The sequence below is a fragment of the Stylophora pistillata genome, chromosome 4 (genome assembly GCF_964205215.1).
Source record: "Stylophora pistillata chromosome 4, jaStyPist1.2, whole genome shotgun sequence".
In the NCBI taxonomy this organism is placed as follows: Eukaryota; Metazoa; Cnidaria; class Anthozoa; order Scleractinia; family Pocilloporidae; genus Stylophora; species Stylophora pistillata.
This window is the reverse complement of record NC_142522.1, coordinates 19,378,042-19,401,797: the sequence shown is the minus strand read 5'-3', so window position 1 is coordinate 19,401,797 and position 23,756 is coordinate 19,378,042. Positions and strand designations below refer to the sequence as shown.

The following is a 23,756-nucleotide window of genomic DNA, read 5'->3' as shown; positions in this document are numbered from 1 at the left end:
CTGTTCTGTACTTTATTGCTTGTTTGAAAAAAAAAAAGAAGAAAAGAAAACAAAAAGCCTTGTCCTTCTTAAAAAAAATGGGCACCTTGTCCTTATTGGAAAAAAAAAAAATGGGTTGTAGTTCTATAGAAGTGGTCCTCTCAAAATTATCAGCTCCTAATTGGATAGCAACAACCAATTAACTGCTATCCTCTTAATAGAAAAGTTTCTTATTTCAATGCTTGCTAGCAACAAGCTAATTCAGCAGCTGCAAAAACCACTAAAATACCATTACCACCCTTTCTGCTTATCTTTGAAAAGATACTTTACAAAAAATCCTCTTCTGAAGTTAATGCACATTGGTAACAAGAAAGTAGGGGGATCAACCCTGTGAGCCTTGACCCCTATTTTATTACCTTTTAATTAACACAGGGAGATTTCTTGTTTTTCAAATTTGGATTCTGGGTTTGACCCTTTACACACAAGCTAATCTCCTCGCTTTTCACACAGTTCTTGTGGTGCTAACAAAGAGAATTTTGTTAAAGAATCGAGAACTTCTTTAGTTAGTGGTCATTTCCATTATTCTCGTTACTTAAATGTTTGACTCCAAAGTGATACTTAAGAGAAAGCTTAAATGGCAGTCACTCTGGGGTAAGACTGTACAGGGTTCTTTGATGATGATGAAGTCTTCTTGACACCATAGTTTGAGAATTAAGTTCAGTTCAGAACCAGCAATTTTAGTTGGCAAAAACCAAACCTTTCTGACATTCTTGCTCAACAAAAGAATAATTATTTGCATCATTTGTAAAAGATTTTTGCTCAAATCTTGTTTACTCTACAGTCAGGGGTAGGAGACGTTAATTTCCCGCACACGAGATTACCGTGTGGTGGATGTCCTCCCCTGGGGTGGGATGGGCAGGCAGGTGAAATCGTTACATGGACTGAAGCGGCTGCCAGAGGTGCCTGATAATGCTGATGTTCAATCTCAACCTTATCATTGTAACTAGACACATTTGTTGTTTAGAGTGCTTAAGACTTTCTACTTTCTCTCTCTTTCTTGAGGTTCTGCAACCCACCTGTTTCCACTTGAGAATGGGTTGGATCTCATTGCCTTGAGAATACCTTCCTCAATGAACATGAAAATTCATCAGTCTGCACAAAGACTATTGAGCTGAAAGTTGTGCAGTGCAGGAAAGTAATTATGATTTCAGCTTTTACAAGCTTTAGAGTTGATTTCACTATAATAAGTGATAAGGACAAAGAAAGAATGAAGGGAACGTCGAGTTTACAAAATGATAAAAGAGATGAAAAGACAAAAATCTCGAGCTGGCTTTTTTCTGCTAGCTTTGATGCTTTGTTTCTTTTTAGACAGAGTCTGGGGTTATGGCCTAATAACTGTCCTGTGATTTGCACTAGATGATGTAAAGTAGCCATTAAAATTGTGCAAAAATTAATGGGTGGGTTATAAACAATGATATCATTTCAGTCAGTGTTTTCCACTCGGTTGTGTCTTGCACCTTGCAAAATGTACATTCATTTTTCCATTTTTCCATTTTTTATTTAAAGTCCATGCACTTCCTTCATAAACAAGAAAAATTCAATAAATGGACTATCCAAAAACAATTCTAATTGATTATCCTAAAAGTGGATTGAAATTTAAAAAAAAAAAAAACCTACTCCTAAAGTTAGGTTTACAGTAAAGGATCATGCAAAACTCTTCAGTCTCCAGGAAACTTCATTACATCGGAAGTTTCTTGTAAACTGTTAGTATCACTTTTATTCGTTAAATTATGATTAGAAAAGACTAATATGCTGATTGGTTCTATTATGAATCCAAAATAGATTGTATCAACTGAGAACCAGGTCCTTGGTCAAATCATTTTAAATCTGTTCACTATTCTCTTGACATATCATTTATTCTGTAAAATGAATAAATAAAAGTCTGATCAGTTGTTATGACAAAAATAAGGGATGAAGTACAAGTGCACTAACCAGTTCATAAACAATTACCTTATAATGTAAATATCCAACAGCAATTCCAAAAGTACAACTGATGTAAAACATGATATAAAGATATCAGTAAAGGCAAAGTTATTCTCTGTCAATTTACCTTGTAATGAACTTCAGAAAGATTTCTAAGCTTTTCTGCTGCCTGTGAATAAAACCAAACCAAATGTCAAAAAGAGACAAGGTGTTTTTATTTATCTATTTGTTATATTTAAATAGGCTGGCCCAGTTCAGCTTTAAAGCTGGTTTAAATAAGGGCCTTTACAAACAATAACGAGGCCAGACCACAAGTAACAGTAGCCATGTTCCTTAATCTTTGTGAAAAGTGCGTGGGTTCTTCAAATTTTCACCTACAAGTACAGAGAAGGAGTAGGGGACAGGCCTATGGATTATCGTCCTTATTCGAAGAGACTAGAATGTCTAATCATTTGTGGATGTCATAGCAAAGGCAGCACTTTCTCAGTTATTCAAGACCCTGACTGTTGGTCCAGTCTGGGGCTTGAACCCTTGACCTCCCCACATGGCTAGTCTGGGCTTTACAACACGAGCTCGCCAAGAGCAAGATATGTATTGCCAGGACAGCAAATCAGGCTTATGACCAAACATGACTGCCTATATTAGAAAAATTAACATGTCAGGAAGCAACACAATAAGCTGTTTTCTTTTGTTGTGCCACTTTATTTTGTACTTAACCAGTTGTATGAATAAACTTTGGATCAATTACCTGCTCTGCAGTCAGGTCTCTTTGACTCTGAGCTAACATTTCATAGCCAACCATGAATTTTTTGACCTGCAAGATTGGTTTACGACTATTTATGTATTGAATATCCCAGACTTTTCTTAGGTAGAGGTGTACCACTAAGGAACAACCTAACTAACAGATGACGTAAATAAATTTTAAAAGTGAACAACTGAGAAGGAGGCTCATGATTAGACATAAACATAAAGTGACCCTTGTATTAAAAAGCTGCCTGTCATCTTTTGAGGGGGAGGGGGTGTGTGCACTGCCTGCAGCTCCCTCCTAGATCCACTCATTTTTGAAATAGTACATGAAATGAGATTAGACTAAGTCTTACCGTGGCAGAACGGAGCAAAGGAGGATAGTAATGTGCATGCAACTGCCAGTGACTAAAATCAGATCAAAATGAAGTAGTTAATAATAATTTTCTCATGAAAAAAGAAATGATTACCAGTAACTAACTTTTACATTTAATTATCCTCAACAAAAGTATGAAGAATGAAAACAACAACAACAGTAATGATTATAATTATAATAATAATGGTTATAACAATGGGCCTTTTGCAGCTGGGGTCACGTGATCAATTTTAGATAATTATATATTATGGGATACAACTTGAAGAATACCAGAAATGGAAAGAGCATATCGAAAATACCAAAACGGCCAAGTTTGGGCCCAGGGAATTACAGAGCACTGTTTTTACAGCGGTTTGAACTTTCGGACAATTTAGAGGATTTGTATGGAAAATGTTGCTGGAGAGCAAGGCCTTGCTCTCCAGCAACTTTTTCCATATAAACCTTCTTATTTATTAAAAAATTCAGAGTGTCATCAAATCTCATTTTTGAATAATGGAGGCCTCAAACTTGGCCATTTTGTTATTTTTGAAATGCTTTTTCCTTTTCTGAATTCGGTTAAGTTATAGCCCATAATTTGATGAAAAGTAGGTCACGTGATGGCTTTGCTGCAAAAGGCCTATTGACAAATAAACAATAGACGCTACTTTGCATTTATTTAAAATATGCATGCCCCAATTGGATATTTATCTGTGGACATTATCTGATCCAAGATGCAAATAGTTTCCAGAGAGCGTAGCTTGAGGAAAACTGTGAGCTTCAAGGAACATATAATTTCCAAGGACAAACATACAGTTGAACCTCGATTATCTGGACTTGTTGGGACCAGACGAAATAGTCCAGATAATCGAGGGTCTGGATAATTGAGAATATGAATATTAATGAGAAATAAAACTGATTAGAATGAGAAATAAAACTGATTAAATTAAGAAAGTGATATTTAATCTTGCAACAAAACATTTGAAAATCGTTTTGGAAAAGATATGGTTTACATCTTCACTGTCCTACGTGAATACCTCTACATGTGTGTATTAGCAATTAAAATTCATGAAAATGTTTTAACATTGGCGGAAAAATGTTGAAGTATGTCATTTCGTCTTAAAGAAGAAAATGGCCTTTACTTCACTTTTCAATGCTGTAGTTTTCAAAAGAATATAGCGACGGATCTTGATCATGACTAATAGTTATTCATGAAAACACTGGGACCAGAAAAAAAGTCCGGATAATCAAGAAATCTGGATAATCGAGGTCCGGATAATTGAGGTTCGACTGTACAAGCATATTTTTGCACCAAATAGAGGCTACTGCGTTTATTATCCTTCAAATATTTGGCAGCATGTGTGAAAAAATGTTTACAATCAGCTCACTGTATGCCACAGGGGATAATTTCTTTTGAGTGTTCCCTGATAAGACTTAATGGACAAAAAAAAAATTTCCCTTCTTCTGTAACAAGCACAAAATGCTTTCTCATCTTAAGTTAAAGTATAAACGAAGACTTATAGTAGTGGATGCAAGGTTTGAAAATTGGGTAATATCACTTGCCTGGGTGATGTTCTCAGATATCACCAGATCGCGCACAAGCAAAAATGTTTGATGATCATAACAATTATAGTAATAATAATAATAAACAATAAAAATCATCATCATCTTCATTTATTACCATTCAATGTAAAAGTTGTGATTTAAAAAAAAAAAAAAAAAAAAGAACAGGATACCTGGTTAGTTTAGAAAAGGTGCCAAAATTTTCTTACTATCTAATTCAAGGTGATTTCAGTTGACATGAATCTCTTAGAAGCCCTATACCTGCCAAATCTTATGCCTGTGGCACAAGAGTCTCTTGTCACCAACAGAAAAAGTTATAACATTATATATGTGTTGACTGACACATGTTAGAGAAACACATAGAATAAAAAGGTAAAACTGGTCCAAGAAATGAGAAAGCTTTACAAAGAATCATTCATCTTCCCAATATGATTTTCAAGGGGATAGTGCACTGGGCTATGTCAGAACTTTATACGATACATGTATATCTGGAAGGGTTTTGAATGTCTGCAGAAGTCTTTGCCATCTTCAAAGGAAATCAGGTCCCCCTCAACAACCTGCATGCTTTTGACTCAACAAAGGTGGGCTGGTATATCAACAAGATTCATTAAAAAAAGATTGAATAATTAAAAACTTCATGCCTCTTTTCCTCAAAACCTGTTCTGTTCAGGAGAAGCTTAAGATAGTTTTCCTGCTATTTATTATTTGTCAGAGAAAATCTGGCAAGTTTTACCTACAGTCTGTGTCCTGTTTACCGGTTGGTGCACCTGTCAGTATGGAACAATAGAAACGAATTACTGGTAATCCTTTAACTCCCAAGAAGGGATTGTTACTGTAATTCTCCCTACTAGCTGCATCACATTTCCTTGTAAATTAGTTACAAGAATTTGGTGTTCAATCAAGATAACAACTTTTTCCTGTTTAAGTTTGAAAATATTATTACCTGTTTTTGCTGGATGATGTATGAATTTTATAGGAGAGGTTACAACAATAAATGTTCAGATAAAAGATTCAGCTAAATTCAAGTTAGTTTAGAATGCTTAACTTTGTTTAAATAGCTGGCCCTAAAGGTTTCCAGAGACTGGAAGAGTTGAGTACTTGATAGTATACATACCATGCCAACCCATTGAGTAAGGGAAAGAAACTTCAAAAAGATTGTCATATTTAGTCAGTAGTCTCTTCATTACATCTGCAAGATCTGCAACAAAAGTTGGAAACAACTCCATTTTTTAAGAATTTCAACAGAAGGTACTGGTAATTAATATATAACCCCACATCTATGATTACATTGTACAACTATTGGATGTGAACTGCAATAGTTTTCAGCCAATAAAAAGAAAATAATCTGAATGGGATCTTTATGATTTTTAAACACAATCTATACAAACTGTTTGTAATAAGTAAAGGATGAAGAAAAAGGCTCACTCCCGATCTTAGGATTTTTGAGGGTACAATGCTCTATCACTGTACTCCTTGGAATTCATTGCATGGTGAACAACACTCATGAACCTTTTTCTTCGTCCCCACTTGAGACAAATGTTAAACAAAATTGTTTAATCAACCACATGCTAAAATTTACTTTTAAGGTACATTTACAGTTACCATCTGTCATCCCATGATCATAAAAGTAGATCATGTGACAACGACTTCATATGAAACTTATGACCTCAGGGTTTTGAAAAGTTTTAAAGTAGACAGCAAAACTGCCAAGGTACAAGCAGCTAAAGGAACTAATTCATCTTTGCTCTAATGCTGTTAATATCAGAGAAAATAGGAGGCTGTTTTGCTCCACATACATGAGAAATTTTGCTGGTTTCCAGCTCTTAATAAACCCCTGTGGCCCTGAAGTCCCTCACAAGCTCCCTCTAGCTTAACTAGTAGCACAGCATCTAATCAGGAAAAGTGAAGATCTGAGCTGAGATTCACAATTGTGCCAATCACCTAACACATCTTTCTTGTCTGAAAACTGAGCTTGGTTGATCCAAAATAAGGTATCTAGAAATTACAATTACTTTTCTGCTCCTCTTCTGTGAGATCTGATAATCTTTGAACATGTCTTCTTGGAAGAAGCAGAACTTCATAAGGCCAAGTTGCCCTGTTAAGTGATTAATATTGGTTCAATTTAATAACAACTGCAGTACATAAAATATGAAAGAAAGTTATAACTTAGTGACAGTAGAGGTAAAGGTAAAGTCTGTTTACGAGCCTAGTGGCCCATCAGGCCAGTGCTTAACTCCGGTTTCTGTAGCATGAAGCAACTAGGAGTATTTCTACTCCCCCTTGGATGGGATGCCAGTCCATCGCAAGGTTACCCCCAGTATTAAATTGCCGGTACCCATTTAAACACCTGGGTGAAGAGAGGCACTGTGAGAGTAAAGTGTCTTGCGTAAGAACACAACACAATGTCCCCGGCCAGAGCTTGAACCCAGACCACTCATCCGGAGTCAAGCACACCAACCATGAGGCCACTGCGCCTCCACAGTGACAGTAGAGGGCAATCAGTAAAAGGCAACCTACAATCAGTAAAAGTCAAAAGCCATGTGTACATAAATATAAAGAGAAAAAGGGCAAATTTTGAGCTCAGTTATCCAATAATATAAGAGAAGTCACACTTTTTTTATTGGTTAATTCTCACTTGTGATCTATTGGAGGTCAGACACAAAGACAACGTCACCATTAACAACATTTTGCTTTTTTATCGTCTAAAAATAGTAGATTCCATGGGTCTTTAGAGTAACAGGATCACAGAAGAAGTCAAAATGTGGTGAGAACATCATTCAGTGATTCCCTCAGCAACTCCTTGAGTGCATGCCACTTTTTTGTTCTCAATTATCACATTTTGATGTCATCTGTGATCTGTTACTAAACAGATGTATGGCAGCATGGACTTCACTTGTTAGTTAGTTTTTGAGTCCCTTAGAAATGAAGGAACTGAGTCAAAGACTTATCAATTCTGCCTTCTGATGCTCTAACATTGATCTACAGAAGGCTTATTGGTGAGCTAGGCCAGATAACGACTTCATATGCATCTTGAAATAGATATACATTTAATATGTTTGAACAGACTTGTGAAACTGTGCTTAAAGTGAAATGAAAATAAACATGTAAGGCGAAGATCGAACTCTACAATCTCTCCTTATAAAGTTACATACCAATAAGGTACCACTACAATCCAGTCTCTATTTTCCACAACAATACGGACCTAAATTGGAAGACAGTACCCACAGGTAAGACCTTCTATTAATGTTCTGCACAAATATTTTCCTTTTGCAAATTTTAAGAAACAATATCAATTTCAAACCATGAGGTCCAAATCCTGATTGTCTAAAGCAGTTGAAGTCAGTGCTGTTGTTTTAAATACAAGTCATATCAGAGTCAAATTTTCTTTCACAATTAGTTGCCCAAATTTTATACATTAGCTCATTACCTATTGCTCCATAGAACTGATGTGATACACATCTCACTTTTTTTTAAAGTAGAAAACTTGATAATATAGTTACACAATCCATACTGTAAGTTATGGCTTTTGAAGTAAGTTAACTTAAAAAAAAGCTACGCTTATTCTTTGCATCCATACTGGCCTGGACAACTATGGGTTTAAAACCAAAAACAAACCTTCTGTTCTGCTTCCAGTCTAGCATACTCAACTAGCATTGGAACTTTATGTTTCTCTTGATATTCTTGTTGTGTCTGATGCTTCCATAAACAGAAAAAACAAAATTCAAAATAACCACTGACATGTCCATTGAAATCTTGCTTACACTTTTTCAAATAACTTTCACCCTTTTACTCCCACTTTCCCAATGAACTTCTAATCTTTCAAATCTGCATTTGTCGCGATTTGTATTGCAGTAATGAATCTTGCTACCATTAATTAAAGGTCCATTTTAAGCATTGAAGGAGAAAGCATTGTAGAAAATTCCCAGGGGTGATCAGAAAGTAATTTCTCCTGACAAAAACAATATATTGAAAAAAAACAAAACAAAACAAAAACCACCACAAAGTTCTCCCACAATATGTCTTATTGATTTTCAGCAATAAGATGCCACAAGATGCACCATTCAATATCATTACTTCTTTGCAAAAAAATGTAAACACCCTAAAATAGGTATAAAATTGAATGTTCTTATTGTTACAATACAACTTACACATCTGTCCCTTAAATCTAAATACATAGGGCACAACTGTTTTCAAATAAATTATTACCTCTATTGCTGCTTCATTTGGTAGAAAGGAACTTGCCCAGATCTTAAATGAAGCAATGGAAAGGATTTTTCCTGTCAATGACCAATCCATTTAATTTATCACTCAATTTTAAGCAATAGGATGTATCTTTGTCCTGGTTTACATCATCTGAGACCAAGTGGAATGTTAAAAGAACAAGGCAAAAGTTTCATTTTTATCTCTTTGCTGTCATAATGACAGACAAGTAACCCAATAGAAAGTGCAGTATGTTACTTGAATAGAACATCCCTGATTTTCTTAATAAGTTTTCGATTAATTTACCACTAACAATTCTGACACCATAGATTAAAAGACCTGTCTTTTGTTTTTGTAGGTGTGAGGTTCTCCATTTGGTTTCAATCTCACCTGCCTGTCAGTATTGCATGAAGGGGATTAAAGTGAGGGTTATCGTTTTACCAACTGAATTGATATATTTAAGAATAAACACTAGCGAGAAAAACACACAACGTTTCGATGACTCCATGTCATCATTCTCAAGTGAGAAGAGAATAAAAATGAATAGTTAATTTATACCGTACGAAGGTGGCAAACGTAAAAAGTTTAAAATATTTAAAATATTTAAATAAATAATTGCGCGTGTTGAGTTCATAAATTAATGTAAACTATTAAATAAATAGTTTCGCGCGTATGGAATCCGATTGTTTGTTCAAAGAGGGCTTCATCTTCTTTATGAAAAGCATTTCCATACGCGCGAAACTATTTATTTAATAGTTTACATTTATGAACTCAACACGCGCAATTATTTATTTAAATGTTTTAAATATTTTAAACTTTTTACGTTTGCCACCTTCGTATGGTATAAATTAACTATTCATTTTTATTCTCTTCTCACTTGAGAATGATGACATGGAGTCATCGAAACGTTGTGTGTTTTTCTCGCTAGTGTTTATTCTTAAATGTCTAACAAAATCTAATGTCATTTGAATTGATATAATATTTAATTGGTTCATGCCTTAGCGTGCACTATCGAGTTATGGAGCACATGGGAAGTTTGGAGAGCATGAAAGAAGCATAAGAGTTGCCCGAGGCAACAGCCGAGGGCAACTCTAGCTTCTTGAGTGCCCTCCAAACTTTCCACGTGCTCCATAACTCGATAGTGCACAGCTAAAAAAAAGCATGAACCAATTGTTTCATAACATAGCCTGACAGTGAAGTGAAATGTGACATTCTGTGACGGCGCTGATGCAGAGTCTCCTTTTCCGTTGTTTTCTCTTTTTCTGCCTCATTCAAGAACTCTAGCCCAAGGGAAAAGGTTGGAAAACTGTTTTTGTTTTGGGACTGGTGGGCCGAGTCTCTGTTTGTATCTATTATTGTGATGAAATATATTATTTTTCCTTGCGCTAACAATGGCCGCTTGCGCGAAAAAAAAAATTTCTGGCAAAGTGATTTGCTAATGCTATCAGCATGCCCTATCAGGATTTTGAGCATGCTTACATATACTGAATTTGATTGCATGGCTCTGCTAACTATGTTATAAAGTAAATTAGCCACCACAGAGAGGTTTTAAAGCTGACATTTTGAGTGTTAGCCCCTCATCCTGTGCTCCGATGATGGACTAATGCTTGAAATGTCAGTTTTAGAAACGCTCGAAATGTCAGTTTTAGAAACCCTCTACAATGACCAATTTATATCAGTTGATAAAACTAAATTGTCTTGTCAACATTGTGCTTGAGAATCTCCATACTAGGGTTTTGAATAGCAGCACATAAAAATAAAGGCTCAGAAAAAGGTGACTTGCCTGGCAATGAGGATGAGGGTTAGAACATCCCATAACAGCACCTTTGTTCTCAAATATCTGATGCAAAGCAATACCTTACAGTTAATGAACCATTACCTAATTAAAGGATCCTGGTCTGTCCTGCACTGTTTTTGTTAACCTCATAAACTACAAATTAGCACTCTCAAATTAGACTAAATACAAATCAATAAAATGGTGGATAAAACAAGGCATACTTTTTATATAGATAACTGGATGGCTGTGCTTTTTTGGGTTGTATAAGGTCACATGGTTTTCACTATTATCATCAAAAAGTAGCTCTTTTGATCACAGAAGTCCCAAGGTTAATGGAGTCAACTGTAAAGTATCACTGATAGGGTCAAACATGGTGATGCCTGCAAAATTCCAATTTCAAAATAACTACAATCTATCTCTTTCTTTCTCTCCCACAAAAATTATACTTAAATTATCCTCCTTGCATCTCCCTGTGCACCTCAGTGACAAGAAAACCAACCAGTGAGTCTGTTAAGACATCTAAGTTAAAAAACAACTGAGGGGCATTGAGAGAACCCCCCCCCCCCCCAGGATAAGAGGAAGGGAAGGTAAATAACTACTTGACCAAGCCCACAAGACAAGTGATTGAGTTGCAAGAAAACGTCAATCAACACTGAACCAGGAAACATCAAGGGGTCATGGGGCTTATTAAATTATTCCTGAGGAATATGAACTATTTCCATTCATGCTGACAAATCTTAACTTTAACCTTTAACTCCCAAGAGTGATCAAGACAGAATTTCTCCTAACAACATCAACACAATATCAAGCAGGCAAGTGTTGAGAATAAAGAAAACTATCCACAAGAGTATTTTTCATTGATCCAATACCAAATTCTCCAAACTTACATGATAAGTATTGCATAGCAGACAGTAAGGAGAATTCCTGAGAAGATCTTGGGAAAGAAAAGGGCTTGGAATCATTTTCAATACTAAGGTATCCTATTAAAAAATTTTGAAATTAATATTAATTTTATCTTGAGATTTTTACCTGAACCCAGCGGTAGCTTTTACTCAATTCCTGGTACTGTCTCATCCATTCTCTTATGACTTCCAAGATTTCGTCAATAGACATAAGAGGAAGAGTGAGATCAGACCATGGATGGAAGCACATCACTCTACTAAATGAAACAACACAGAGGGCCAACAAATATGGATCAAATTTCAAGTAAGTTGAGCAGTTTAAATTTAAAGTTTTTTATAGATTACCTCACTCTTCTCTGCAATTTGATCTTTTGATTGACTGGGTCTCATTTTGAAGGAAAAACAATGTAACACTGTTGTTTTCAATGGTGCTGGACTAATAAATTCTCTTACCATGTTCCTTGAGCTGGTTCACATTTCAGTAAGGGATGAGTAGAAGGACCTAACAGAAGATGGAAAGTTAGATTTACCTGCACACCATCAGATCACCACTAGCCCCTAATAAGACCAGTGGATTTTTCTTTTTTACTTCTAGCATGACATCAAAGTTCTTGCATAAACAAGATAACATATTTCTATTCAATTGCTATTTCATTCCTAAGAGACCGGTCATTATTTATTGCCTAAGAGAGGAGAGGGAGAAGTTGGATGATTTTGTTTGCATCACAATAAATTTTACCTGATCCCCTCATAAGACTTTTTAATATCCTTATTACCTCCCCCCTCATTGGCAGTCACTTTTCTGTAGTCCCCCCCCCTTAATGCCCTGTTGGCAATGACTTTTCCCCTCTTTCCTTTCCCATGAAAACAGTGTAATCTCTCAAAATCCTCACCTCCATCTCAGGTTATAAATAATGACTGTCCTTTAGGGGGTTGGGCAAGAAGTCCTTAAAGGGACTGGGTAAGTGGTAATTTTGTACCCTGTATCAATAATTTCTGGACTACCCTTGATGAAGAGTCATAAAAAGGCATAAAACTGTGAAAATTTCAGTCTGATGTTGTGCCAAAAGCTGAAAATATATAAAAACTCTTTTCTGTAGGTCTTCAATTGTTGATTTGAATTACCACTGATACTATTACACAGTCTACACTTTACCTGGTGAAGGTGCTTCCTCTTGTAGCAGGGCAGGGAAGTCATTTTCAAACACATAGGTCTTGTCATAGTCTGGATTTTCCTTACAAAAATCAAGGGCATACAAATATAAATAAAAAAATGTTAAAGCACAGATCTTAACTGTGAAAGAGTTTGGAGGTAATTACAGTCACAATGGACACTTTTTGTTGATGAGATGGAGAGGGGTGGATTTGCAATGGCTCTCACTCCTATACATGTTCTCTAGGTTAAGAGACCAGAGTCATTTCAGTATTCTTGTCTAAGTAAGGGGGTAAAGGGAGAGCAGAGGGGAGACGAAGGGAGGAGTGGATTCCCAATGGCTCTTGCTCCTTTACATGTTCTCTGGGATAAGAGACCAGAGTCATTTCAGTATTCTTGTCAAAATAGGAGGGGAGGGAATAATTAGAGCAGAGGGGAAAAGAAGGAAGGGGTGGATTCCCAATGGCTCTCACTCGGACTCCTATACATGTTCTCTAGGTTAAGAGACCAGAGTCATTTCAGTATTCTTGTCTAAGTAAGGGGGGGAGGGGACAGCAGAGGGGAGAAGAGGGGAGGGGTGGATTCCCACTGGCTCTCACTCCTGTACATGTTCTCTATATTAAGAGACCAGAGTTGTTTAAGTATTCTTGTCAAAGTAGGAGGGGAAGGGAGAGTAGAGGGAAAAAGAGGGAAGGGATGGATTCCCAATGGCTCTTGCTCCTATATATACAAGTTCTTTAGGTAAAGAGAGACCATGCAGAGTCATTCCAGTATTCTCGTCAAACTAAGTTAGTTATTTCTGAGCTTTCCAATGCCAATGCTTACCTTGCCACTGGCACGTACTGTTCCTGGACATAATGGATTCTTGGGGTCCCAGCGAGGAATCTCCTCCTCTTGAGGTTTTTCAACTTGACCTTTCCACGGTCTTTTCATTCGGTGCGGAGAAACGAGAATCCAATCATCGCGAAGAGGATTGTATCTTGTGTGTTGATATTCAGTAGGATCGAATAATTTTTTCATTTTCTCTTCATTAGAGGGATTTGCGCAAGTTCGTTCGATCTTACCGTCCGCCATCTTAGATAACCCGTCCTGTGATGAGGTCACAGGTTAGTCATGTGTCACATTGTTTTTTCTTTTTTAAATGATCCTTAAGGAGTGGTCAGCATGTGATCAAAACGTGGCACTGCTTTAACAGTCCACGAATACTGCACAAAGCTTTTTTCGCTGCCTATATGCATACACTCTCCTCATCTGGGCTACAGGGTACGATTCATTCTGATACCACCGTGCGCCAGCTGGAGGTCTGGTAATGAGTCACATTTTTGTTGTTCAAGTAATAGCACCTCCCTTCCCTCCTCTGAGAAGACCGAAAACTTGTCAGCGGATTCTATTTCAACGCATGCTTAAGAACCCATCAAGCAGCAACATGGCGCTTCTCAATCGGAAAGCGTTTGAACGCAAGCTGCAGAATATGTCGTCCGCGCAGGACAGTGTGCAAACAGTTTCGCTGTGGATGATTCATCACAAAAAGAATGCCAACGATATGGCGAGTGTGTGGTTGGACCAGCTCAGGAAAGGTATTCCTTTACCGAAGATGTTCACTTTGATCGAGCCACCTAATTTTAAATTTTCGTTCGAGGGCAATGGCATCTCAAAATTAACCCTCTGCGAGTCTCCGACCAGCTGCTCACTGGGTTAATCGCCAAATGATTTTTCGTTTCTTTGCAGCTTCAAAAGCTGACCGCCGTTTGGTTTTGTTTTACTTGGCGAATGACGTTCTTCAAAACAGCCGCAAGAAGGGGAAAGAGTTCAGTAATGCATTTACGAAGATTTTGCGAGAGGCTATGGTTCTTCTGAGGTTCGTACAAATGGATTGTTTGTGTTCTTTAATCATTGCATTACACGCATACTAAGTGCGGGTGCCGTGAAAGATCATCTAGGGTCAATTTTTTCTTCCAAATTTTCTTTCAGCGAGAGTTCTATTAAAGGAAGCGTGGAAAGAGTTATAAAAATTTGGGAAGAGAGAAAACTGTTCGAGAAGGATTACCTCGAGATTTTACGCAGCAAGCTAGGTAAGGTTATTCACACTTCAACAGTAAGCAAAAGTAACAAAATATGCAGCTATATCTTAACTATCATTAAATGTTAGGCCTTCATTTGTCTCAACCAAATTTAATGAGAGCAAAACTATGCTTGAAAGATGTAAGATACAGTGTACTTTTGTCTGGAAAGCATTTTTGTTTTGTTATTTTAATGGACTTGGGGAGAATTTTTATCCCATGGAGTATCTATATATAATTATTCATACAACAATGACAAAAATATAAAATGAACTGAATTTGTGGATTTTATGTTTGTCTTTAGTTAATGAATATATTTCATGTGTCTGTGCAGTGATATGTCACTGATGATATCAAAATGCGGTGAGAAGGAAATAGTGGCACACAGGGGGCAGCCGAGTGCGTTACTGCTGTCCTTACTACATGTGATGTCTCCTGTGATTTAGTGCTACACATAGCCCTTGCAACATTGAATCTATGATCTATGTGATTTATTTTAAAACTAAGAACTAATCAAAATGTGTGTTTAACTCAGCTTTTATAAATAACAGTTAATGGTGTTCCTAAAATAGACTTTTTATGTGTTATAGCCTCAGGTGATGTTACCATTGTAAGCGAGAAAGTGAAAGAGAAAGCTATTGAAAAAGAGAAGGAAAAGGTAGTGAAATCACCAAAGCAAAAGAGGTTACCCCCTGCAGATTTTAAGGTGAGAGGACTTACTGCTAGAAAATGGGAATCTAAGATTTATCTTTAAAACCTGATATGACCACAGTTGGTAATGGTTGAAAATACTCGGGGTTAGAACAGTTGAAGAATGACCTCTCAATTGTATACTCTTGCATGTATGATCAGATCCTCAGACAATTTGTATGTTAGAAGGTAACAGCTTAAATCATTTTAACAAAGATGATTTTTTCTCACCATAACTCTTCACTTTCCAGTGTCTATAAGTGTATTTTCCGTACTATTTTATTCTCTATACCTTTTGATAAGAAGAATTTGTTTGACAACCTCGAGCTTCTTTAGTTGTTGATCATTTCTTTATTCCCATCACTATAATGTGTGATTTAGAAGTGATATGGTAAGTAGAAATTAAGTGTTCATCCCCCTCAGAAGTTTAAGGGTTAAGAGCTGTTTTCAAAACAGTATTGCCCAGTCATCCTGTAAAAGAAAAAAGGAACAGCTTTCATCATCTGGAAATCTAAGTGACTCCTATTTTTCTTTTTTCTTTTTGGTTATGTTAATTGGCTTGGATTGAGATTTGTTAGTGCTATGTATAACAACATTTTTATGTGCAGTTGCTTTCAAAATGTGCTAGGTTTAATAAACCTACGAAATTCTGAAAAATGTATATTGAATATAGAATTTGAATATTTTCATTGTCCTCTCTAACATTTTGCTTTTCTTCTTCTTCACCGAATTATGATTTTCTTAGATTGTGTGAAGTACCATATTTATCTGTGTATAAGTCAACCCTTTAAGACCGAAAAATCAGCCCAAAAAATCACCCTCGACTTATACACGGATCATAGACAAAGACCTGACCCAAACAATCCAAGAAATTAGCATAAAAATTGCCTGAAGTCCATTAGGAAAACCGAGTTTATGAAACCAGTCCTAATTGTGTTCGAGTTTCGTCAGTTTTCAGTGCGTTCTTCATCAAGGAAAAAATTTGAAATAACAAATTTTACATGGCTTCAACAGAAACCTAGTGGGGCAAATTTCTATTGTATCCTCTAATCTGTAGAGCAGACATTTTTCCTTACAGCTTTGCTGCTGTTTTCGGTGCTGAATCCTCGTTTTCATCAAACGATCACAGTAGCGTAGTGACCTGGCAAATGCTGTTTACTCGTGCAGTCTTGTTTGTTATGCACATAGACCAATTATGTTATTGTGTAGTTTCCAAGATGGCGGTGAGTTTTCATCAAGCAATCCTTTAAAGCTCTTCGGTGTTCCTTTGGTCTACAATATCTCCTTTCAAAAGGTTTTTTAAATGCATGAAGATTTCATTTTCAAAGGGATTTACAAAATATGGTAAATTACTTCAGTAAATCAAAGTGCTCATAGATGCTTAAATCGTAAATTGTGGTGATGTAAAACAAGTGCTACTAAACTTTACAGCACATGGTCACATTTTGCCCTTCGGTTTTTTTTTTAATTCACCGTGTTTTCAATACATTATCAGAAACGAGAGATCAGCCATTTGGGAAATTTCTATCGGTTTGAATTTTTCTTTACTAGAAATTATGAAAAATCCGATTTTTTTACGTTGAAAATGGGGGGTCGACTTATACACAGATAAATATGGTATGTGTTGAATCTAAAGGCATCTTGTTCAAATTTAACCCTTTTTGACTCCTAGGATTGACTAGCATTAAATTTCTCTTTACAGTATCACCCATGAATCAAACACCCAGGTCATGAGAATTAATGGGATGATCACCAACTAAAGCAGCTCTCGATTGTTTAAGAAATTCTCCTTGTCAGCACCTGAGGAAATGTATAGAAAACAGTATAGAGAATGTGCACTGTATACACTGATGTTAGGTTGTAAAGGATTAAATAATCATTTTTTTTTAGTGTTTCTTAAGATCCTTTTCCTTTTCAGCCTTCTAAACTGGTAGATGCACTGAAAGCTTTAAGGGATTTTGAAGGAGAAGTTACTCTTAAAGAATCTCAACTGAATTCATTGAGGATTGATGCGTCAGATCTGGAAAGTGTTCGCCAATTAAAAGGTATGTTGATGTTAGTGGTTACATTCTGCAGTATTTCAGGATTATCCTAACCTAAGCTAACATACTTCGATGGTATAACTATTGTCACCTTGGTCACCTCCCCAAAACTGACTAATTCAATCACAGGAAATGTGCTCTGAATTTTTTTAAATCCTTTGTCATCTTTGCTTGTTCAGTTTCTAATAACCAATTGGCTCTGCTTAATTTATGCAGAATCATTGTTTTTAATAATAATAATCATAATTATTATAATTTATTGACTTCTGTTGCACCATTAATCACTGTAAAATTTGCAGTGGCATATTGTTTCCCATATTGTGATTGATAAATTATGTTGAAATGACCTTAGAAACGTTACTGTCATTATAACCATACTGCTGAATTATAATTCTTTAGAATGGCTGACGATTAATCAGAGATTACTATTTGATTCTGTTGAGTGACTATAGCAAAATGAGAGTCCTTCAAAAACATCCTTATGCACAGTCTGAAACGCTGCCGACCCATTCACTCCCAAGATCTCATTAGTAATTCTCCTTACTGTCTGTCATACAATTCTTATGATGTTAGTATGTGTAATCAAATGGCGACGAGGGAAATTAGGAAATAATTTCACACGTGTTTCATCAAAATTCTGATAATTTCCTGAGCCTTTAACCTTTTAATATTGTGGGTGACAAATTACACAATTGTAATTGTTTTTACTGGTTTATTCTATCAAAAACCGAGAACATAAAGAAGAATATAGTTTTTTTTCCGAGTTCACAAAAATACCTTTCAAATTCTTCGTGTCTGTTAATAATTTTCAACCGCTGCTTTTAATTTCGTAACTTCTTCAAGGGTCACCGTCTTAAGTCTCGACGCCATCTTGGCTCTGATCGAGATACAAGAGATGTTACCATGGCAATTTTGTAATTTCACATGTGAAATTAAAAATTACTGCTGAAATTTCACACCAAAATTAAGGAGTAATTTGTCACCTACGTTATTAGTTTTGAGAATTTGGTATTGCATCAACCACTTTGACCCTTAATTGATATTTTTCTATATTCTCATTACTTGTCGGCTTAATATTGTATTTAAATTGTAAGGAGAATATTTTTATTGGTCACTCATTGGAGTTACAGGGTCAATTGACTTTTGTTGTGGGGAGCACAGTGTTGATCATTTCTGTCATCTTAGGTTTATTCTTGTGTGCATCCTGTGTTTTTTTTAGATCGCACAGGTGGTGGTAAATTTTGTGAAGAATATGAGTTGGCTACCTCTAAGTTGCAAGAGTTCTCAGAAATGCTGAGGCGTGAGCAAGAAGAGAGGAAAAATATGATCAAAGTACTTGAAGATGGAGAAGCTTTCTTTGATGTTGCCTATGGAGAAGTTAAAGTCATTGTTCATGTGAGTGGCTACTGTAGGGTTTCTGTTAATTTTAAATTGAGCGTGAAGGTGATATACATGTAGCTTTTCTACTTATGGTTGAACCTCAATTATTTGGACTCATTGGGACCTTGGTAAATAGTCTGCATAATTAAGAGTCCAGATAATCGAAAATATGAATATTTATGAGATAGAAATGTATACAAAACATCATTTTAATTGTGAAATCTACACAGCCTGTATGTATTTACAAATAAAAAATTTCAGTTCAGGTATTTACAAAGGTCTAAAATGTTCAAGCATGTTTGTTTGCTTCAAAGACTTGTAGCTTGATTGCATTGCAAAGTCCATCATTCATCTTAGCTACATTAACTGCACAGGGTCAATATCCAACACTTCGACCATGGACTTGGCAATGTTATCCTCTCTGAATTCGGGCTGTGAATTTGACTCACTGTTGTCTGAATTTTGAAAAGTGCACAGGATAATATGCTGTTTCAACAGTCTTTTGAAAGGATTATTTGGCTTTTTGTGACTTTGAGTTTTCATGATCACAACTAATTAATATTCAGGAAAAAATTGGGACCAGAGAAAAAAGTCCAAATAATCGAATAGTCCAGATAATCGAGGTCCGGATAATTGAGGTTCGACTGTACTAAAGATATTAGATGTAGATTGATCAAACTATAGTGTACGATGGTAACACTGTTTAAAATTGAACACTTGTAGTTCATATACAAACTGTTCTAAGAATTACTATATGCTTATGCAATATCTGATATTCCACAACTAGAGTATGTTAGGACATTTTAACATTGTGATGAGTTTTGTTACCCACACTCAATGCCCCACCTTGTTTTATATTTTTCTGATGTAAGCAACTGATAAGTGTATTAAAAGTTTGTAGATAATCAGTATAAGAAAGTTTTTTCCTGAGCATAAAGGATAAATGGTTTCATCTTTTTGGTATGTGAGCTCTGGGTAGTTAAGTGTGCAATTTATCAAAAGTAATGGTTTCACATTTGGAAATAATAACATGGTTACTTGAGAAGTGCAGTGGGCAAAAATGTGTATCTATGTTTTTCTTTTCTTTTGGTGGGGTTGTTATGATTTGCTATAGCCTAATTAAATTTTCTTAACATATCTCAAATTTCAGGCTTACAAGACCTTTGGAAATCGCCTCACATCACTAAAGAAAAAAGTTGATGGCAAAGTGAACAGGCTCGCTCAGAAGGAAGCAGAGAAGGCAAAAACAGGACCCGTAACAGCACCACAATCATCATTTCTCACATCAGGCCTTCCCGAAGTTTCAGAAGGATCAGCACCATCAACTCCAACAGAAGGAACGAAGCCTAGCAACAAATCTCTGGAGGATGAGAAACCCATCGATCCAACTGTTGACAACATTGAAGTTGCTGACATGGAAATTGAAGATGATTCAGACAGTGAAAAGTCAGAGACAAGTGAGGAGGCGAGTGTGGAAGATGCCAAGGGTAGCAATGTTCAAACACCTAACTCCACTGAAAGTTCTGATTCTCAGCCAGCAAAATCAACAGCCCAGGAAAGTACTCCAGCAATTTCTCCAGTTGTCAGTGTAGCACCCACTCAACTGCTCACTCCAAACCAGGGTACTGCAATGCCACTACAAGGAAGCATTTTGCCTCATCAGCCACAACTAGGTCCTCCTGTTCCAACTCCAGTCGGAGTGGTCATTCGTCCTTTTATGGGGGTACAAGGGGCTCCTTTTCCAGCTCCTGGACCTCAGTTCAGACCTGGAGTTCCTCCAATACGGCCTCCTTCTGGCATGACTCAGAATCAGTTGATGCAGCCGTCAGGACCCTTACCTGGCACAGGACATGGGATAAGGCAAGAGCAGCCATTTCCACAAATGGCAGGTCAAGCAGTGTTACTTCCTAGGCCGAATGCACAACTTCCAGCTAATATGGGAACTTTGCAAGCACTTGGTAGCAGCTTTGTACACAGTCAAGCACCCCTGGCGGTTGCAGCAACAACAGTTGCAGCACCTCTTCAGGTCATGACAAGTCCAGCCCCAGGAACTCAGATACACCAAACCATTGGAGATCTTTCACAAGCAGGTGGAATTATTGGGTCGCCTGATTCAGAGGCGTCTGCTCCGTCACCAGTTGGATCACCTGAGTTACATCTAGTTGAAGGTGATGAGACACCAGAAACAACACCAGCTCCACTTGGAGATGTGGACGTAAAAGACAACACTGGTTTTCAGACAAACAAATCATTCTTTGAAAGTGCTCTAAGTAACTCAGGATCAGGCCTTTCTGGGGCACAGCCTGCAGCCAAAGCATTTGTTCCAGCAATTGTATCAGAGTCATCATCTTCCAGCAGCACCCCTTCTGCTGCTGACCAGCTCGGAGGGCAGGATGCTGCCTTGGTGAAAAAAGATAATGGACAAAAAGTCAGGGCTGTTGACCTATTGGCTCAGTTGCTTAGTAGAGGAAGAAAAATGCAGCAACAGTTTGATGTGGAAGTCAGATGTACAACTGTTGCTCCTACAGTTGTTTCTACTCCTGAGGCTCCTTTGGTTGCTCCGCAGCAAAATTCTGATACGCCTCAAAGTAAACCCCTTCTCTCTCTGATTGACTCATTATTTCCAAAGCTGAGTGACTCTATAAAAACGTTGAAACAGAAAGAACAAGTGGGTAGTTCACCTCAGCCATCATTTGATCCTCCTGTTGATAACGCTCCAAAGAGTGTTCATTCTTGGCCAGCACCCAATGAAGGCCAATCTCAACCTCTTTCTAATGTTGGACCGGAGCTGGCACATCTCCAACAGTCAGAACCAAGAAGCACATCGAAGAGAGGACTCCAAAGTAATGAGGATTTTGGACGAGAATCATCTATGAACTTCTCTGAAGAAAGACAAATGGGAGGACCGATGGAAATGCAGCCTGAGCCTGGAAATAAAACAGGACTTGGTCGGAGATATGATCACGTTGATTCTCAGCCACTTGAGACACGTGAAGCGACACGACCAGGAAATCTTTCCCGACCCGGCCCACATTTTCCAGGTCCTTCAGTGAGAGGGAGTTCCCCGCGCTTCCCACAGGAGCGACCTTTTGATCGTCCAGGCAACTTGTCACCTCGTGGAATACCGCCATTTGGACCGAGAGCACCATTCCCACAAGCTCATGGTCCCCAATTTGAACAGGGAAGGGATAGTACCGGTCCACCAATTCAAAGGCGTGATGGTCAACCAGAGATGTCTGTGCATGTACCTCTTGATCAAGTACCTCAAGGTCATTCTCTGAGAGGTCCTTTAAGGGATGGTCAAACTCACAAACCTTTCGAGACCACGTCTATTCCTCCGGAGCATCGTCACGAACATCATCCACCTGGGATGCCTATAGAAGACGGATTTTCTAATGGCCCACGTATGGCGAAGAGGCTATCGACTGAGGGAGTTCCTGTTCATCGACCTGATTCCCGACGGTCACCACATGAGCAGATACCCAGAGGTGATGCACCTCCTCCTCCACACCGTGTGACGCACCCGGGAACGATGGATGACGTTGAGCGGAGAAGAGAGTTCGAACGTTGGGAAGAACATCGCAGGGAACCGTTCAGAGATCATGTTAGAGGACCATGGGACTTCTCATATGACCACCCTGGTCATCCCCCTCCGGGATGGAGAGGCCCTCCTGTGTCACCCCGTGGTGACCCTAATCGAGTGGACTTTCGTGAAGACGACCCTTCCCTGTGGACTTCATTTGAAGGTCCAGGGAGGTCGCCTAGGTCTCGCGAAGGATTCAGAGAAGGCCCACATGACTTAAACAGATTTCACGGTTATGGACCTCCTGACAGAAGGCGTCATTCTTTAGGAGAATTTGAAAGTGTGCGAATGCGTCCTCCCTTAAAAAGACCGGGGCCACCTCCGGTCCCATTTCCAGGACCTTCAAAACGCCCTTTTTATTAACCTCGTTTAGCAGTACGTTGTCTCTAACGGTTATTGTTTCTTCTTTATAAATCTAGTGTTTGTGGAAAGCGTCAATGGAAAGCGAGACAAATTGAATGCTTTCCATTAAAGTCGACATACATGAGCCGGTTTTAAAAGGCCAGAATAGTAAACTACTTGTTGGAAAGAAGATGATTAATCTCACAACCTTCCTTCTTATTCAGTTGCGTCTGAATTTGCCCTCTCGAATCGATGACGTTCACTTGTAACTTTTTCTTTTATGATAGCGAATATTTTTTCTTTACCTTCTGTATGCTTGTTACGCGAATCAAGTTGTTACAGCTCAGTTGCTGAAAATGAACAAATGAAGTCCAATTTCCCTAGTTGAGTGGTTGTCTCGTTTAGTAGTCGCGATTTACCCTCTAAATGTTCATGAATAATAACTACCATTCATAGATTGGTGGCTTATTTCAATGTCTGTAGTATGGATAATTGAACGACCGTCTTGTTCACGAGGGTTGAAGAACACTTCCCCCACCACTTCCACATTAAAAAAAGAGAGATTAAATGATGAAAGACCAGATCCAGAACCTGACGATTCGGCTGTTCACTGGAGTAGAAGCTCCCAATCATCCACTTCCCCTTCCCCCTCCTTTTAAGCCAGCCACTAACGATGTTCTTTTCCTAAAGCTCTTTTTATGCTGATCGTGTTGAATAAAATCATAGTGAAGAGAGGGATTTTATCAAAGGCTTTGTGTCCGCTGGGGGTCGAATTTTCCAACAACTGGGAAGTCGTTCTACTCCACTCACGCCGATTACTTCGAACCTTGTCTGCACGTGGGTCTTCAAGGCCTATGTAATCGAGACTTCCCTTGACATATTTCGAGGAGAGGGTCACATGGCGACCCAGATAGAAGATTCCTAACGCCCAGTAAGCGATAATTTAAATTGCTTGAGGTCCATGCACTTATTCACTTATTGGAAGAATTTTTAAGGTAGATTACCA

General features: G+C 37.7%; 2 protein-coding genes across 2 annotated transcripts; one reads left to right on the top strand and one right to left on the bottom strand.

Annotated features, from left to right (window-relative positions):
- Positions 1 to 1,515: 1,515 nt before the first annotated feature.
- Positions 1,516 to 13,955, bottom strand: LOC111332733 (galactose-1-phosphate uridylyltransferase). The gene is made up of 15 exons (XM_022938148.2): positions 13,479 to 13,955; positions 12,657 to 12,735; positions 11,954 to 12,002; positions 11,628 to 11,757; positions 10,605 to 10,661; positions 8,828 to 8,869; positions 8,237 to 8,317; positions 7,774 to 7,823; positions 6,634 to 6,716; positions 5,736 to 5,819; positions 5,355 to 5,388; positions 3,063 to 3,114; positions 2,711 to 2,776; positions 2,090 to 2,131; positions 1,516 to 1,898 (listed from the first exon to the last, which is right to left on the bottom strand). The coding sequence occupies exons 1-15, from the start codon at positions 13,725 to 13,727 to the stop codon at positions 1,890 to 1,892; spliced, it is 1,107 nt and encodes a 368-aa protein (XP_022793883.2). The 5' UTR covers positions 13,728 to 13,955; the 3' UTR covers positions 1,516 to 1,889.
- An 82-nt stretch (positions 13,956 to 14,037) lies between these two features.
- Positions 14,038 to 23,133, top strand: LOC111332731 (uncharacterized). The gene is made up of 7 exons (XM_022938147.2): positions 14,038 to 14,230; positions 14,382 to 14,511; positions 14,625 to 14,725; positions 15,304 to 15,419; positions 17,322 to 17,448; positions 18,665 to 18,840; positions 19,976 to 23,133. The coding sequence occupies exons 1-7, from the start codon at positions 14,053 to 14,055 to the stop codon at positions 22,769 to 22,771; spliced, it is 3,624 nt and encodes a 1,207-aa protein (XP_022793882.1). The 5' UTR covers positions 14,038 to 14,052; the 3' UTR covers positions 22,772 to 23,133.
- The last annotated feature ends 623 nt before the right edge of the window (positions 23,134 to 23,756 follow it).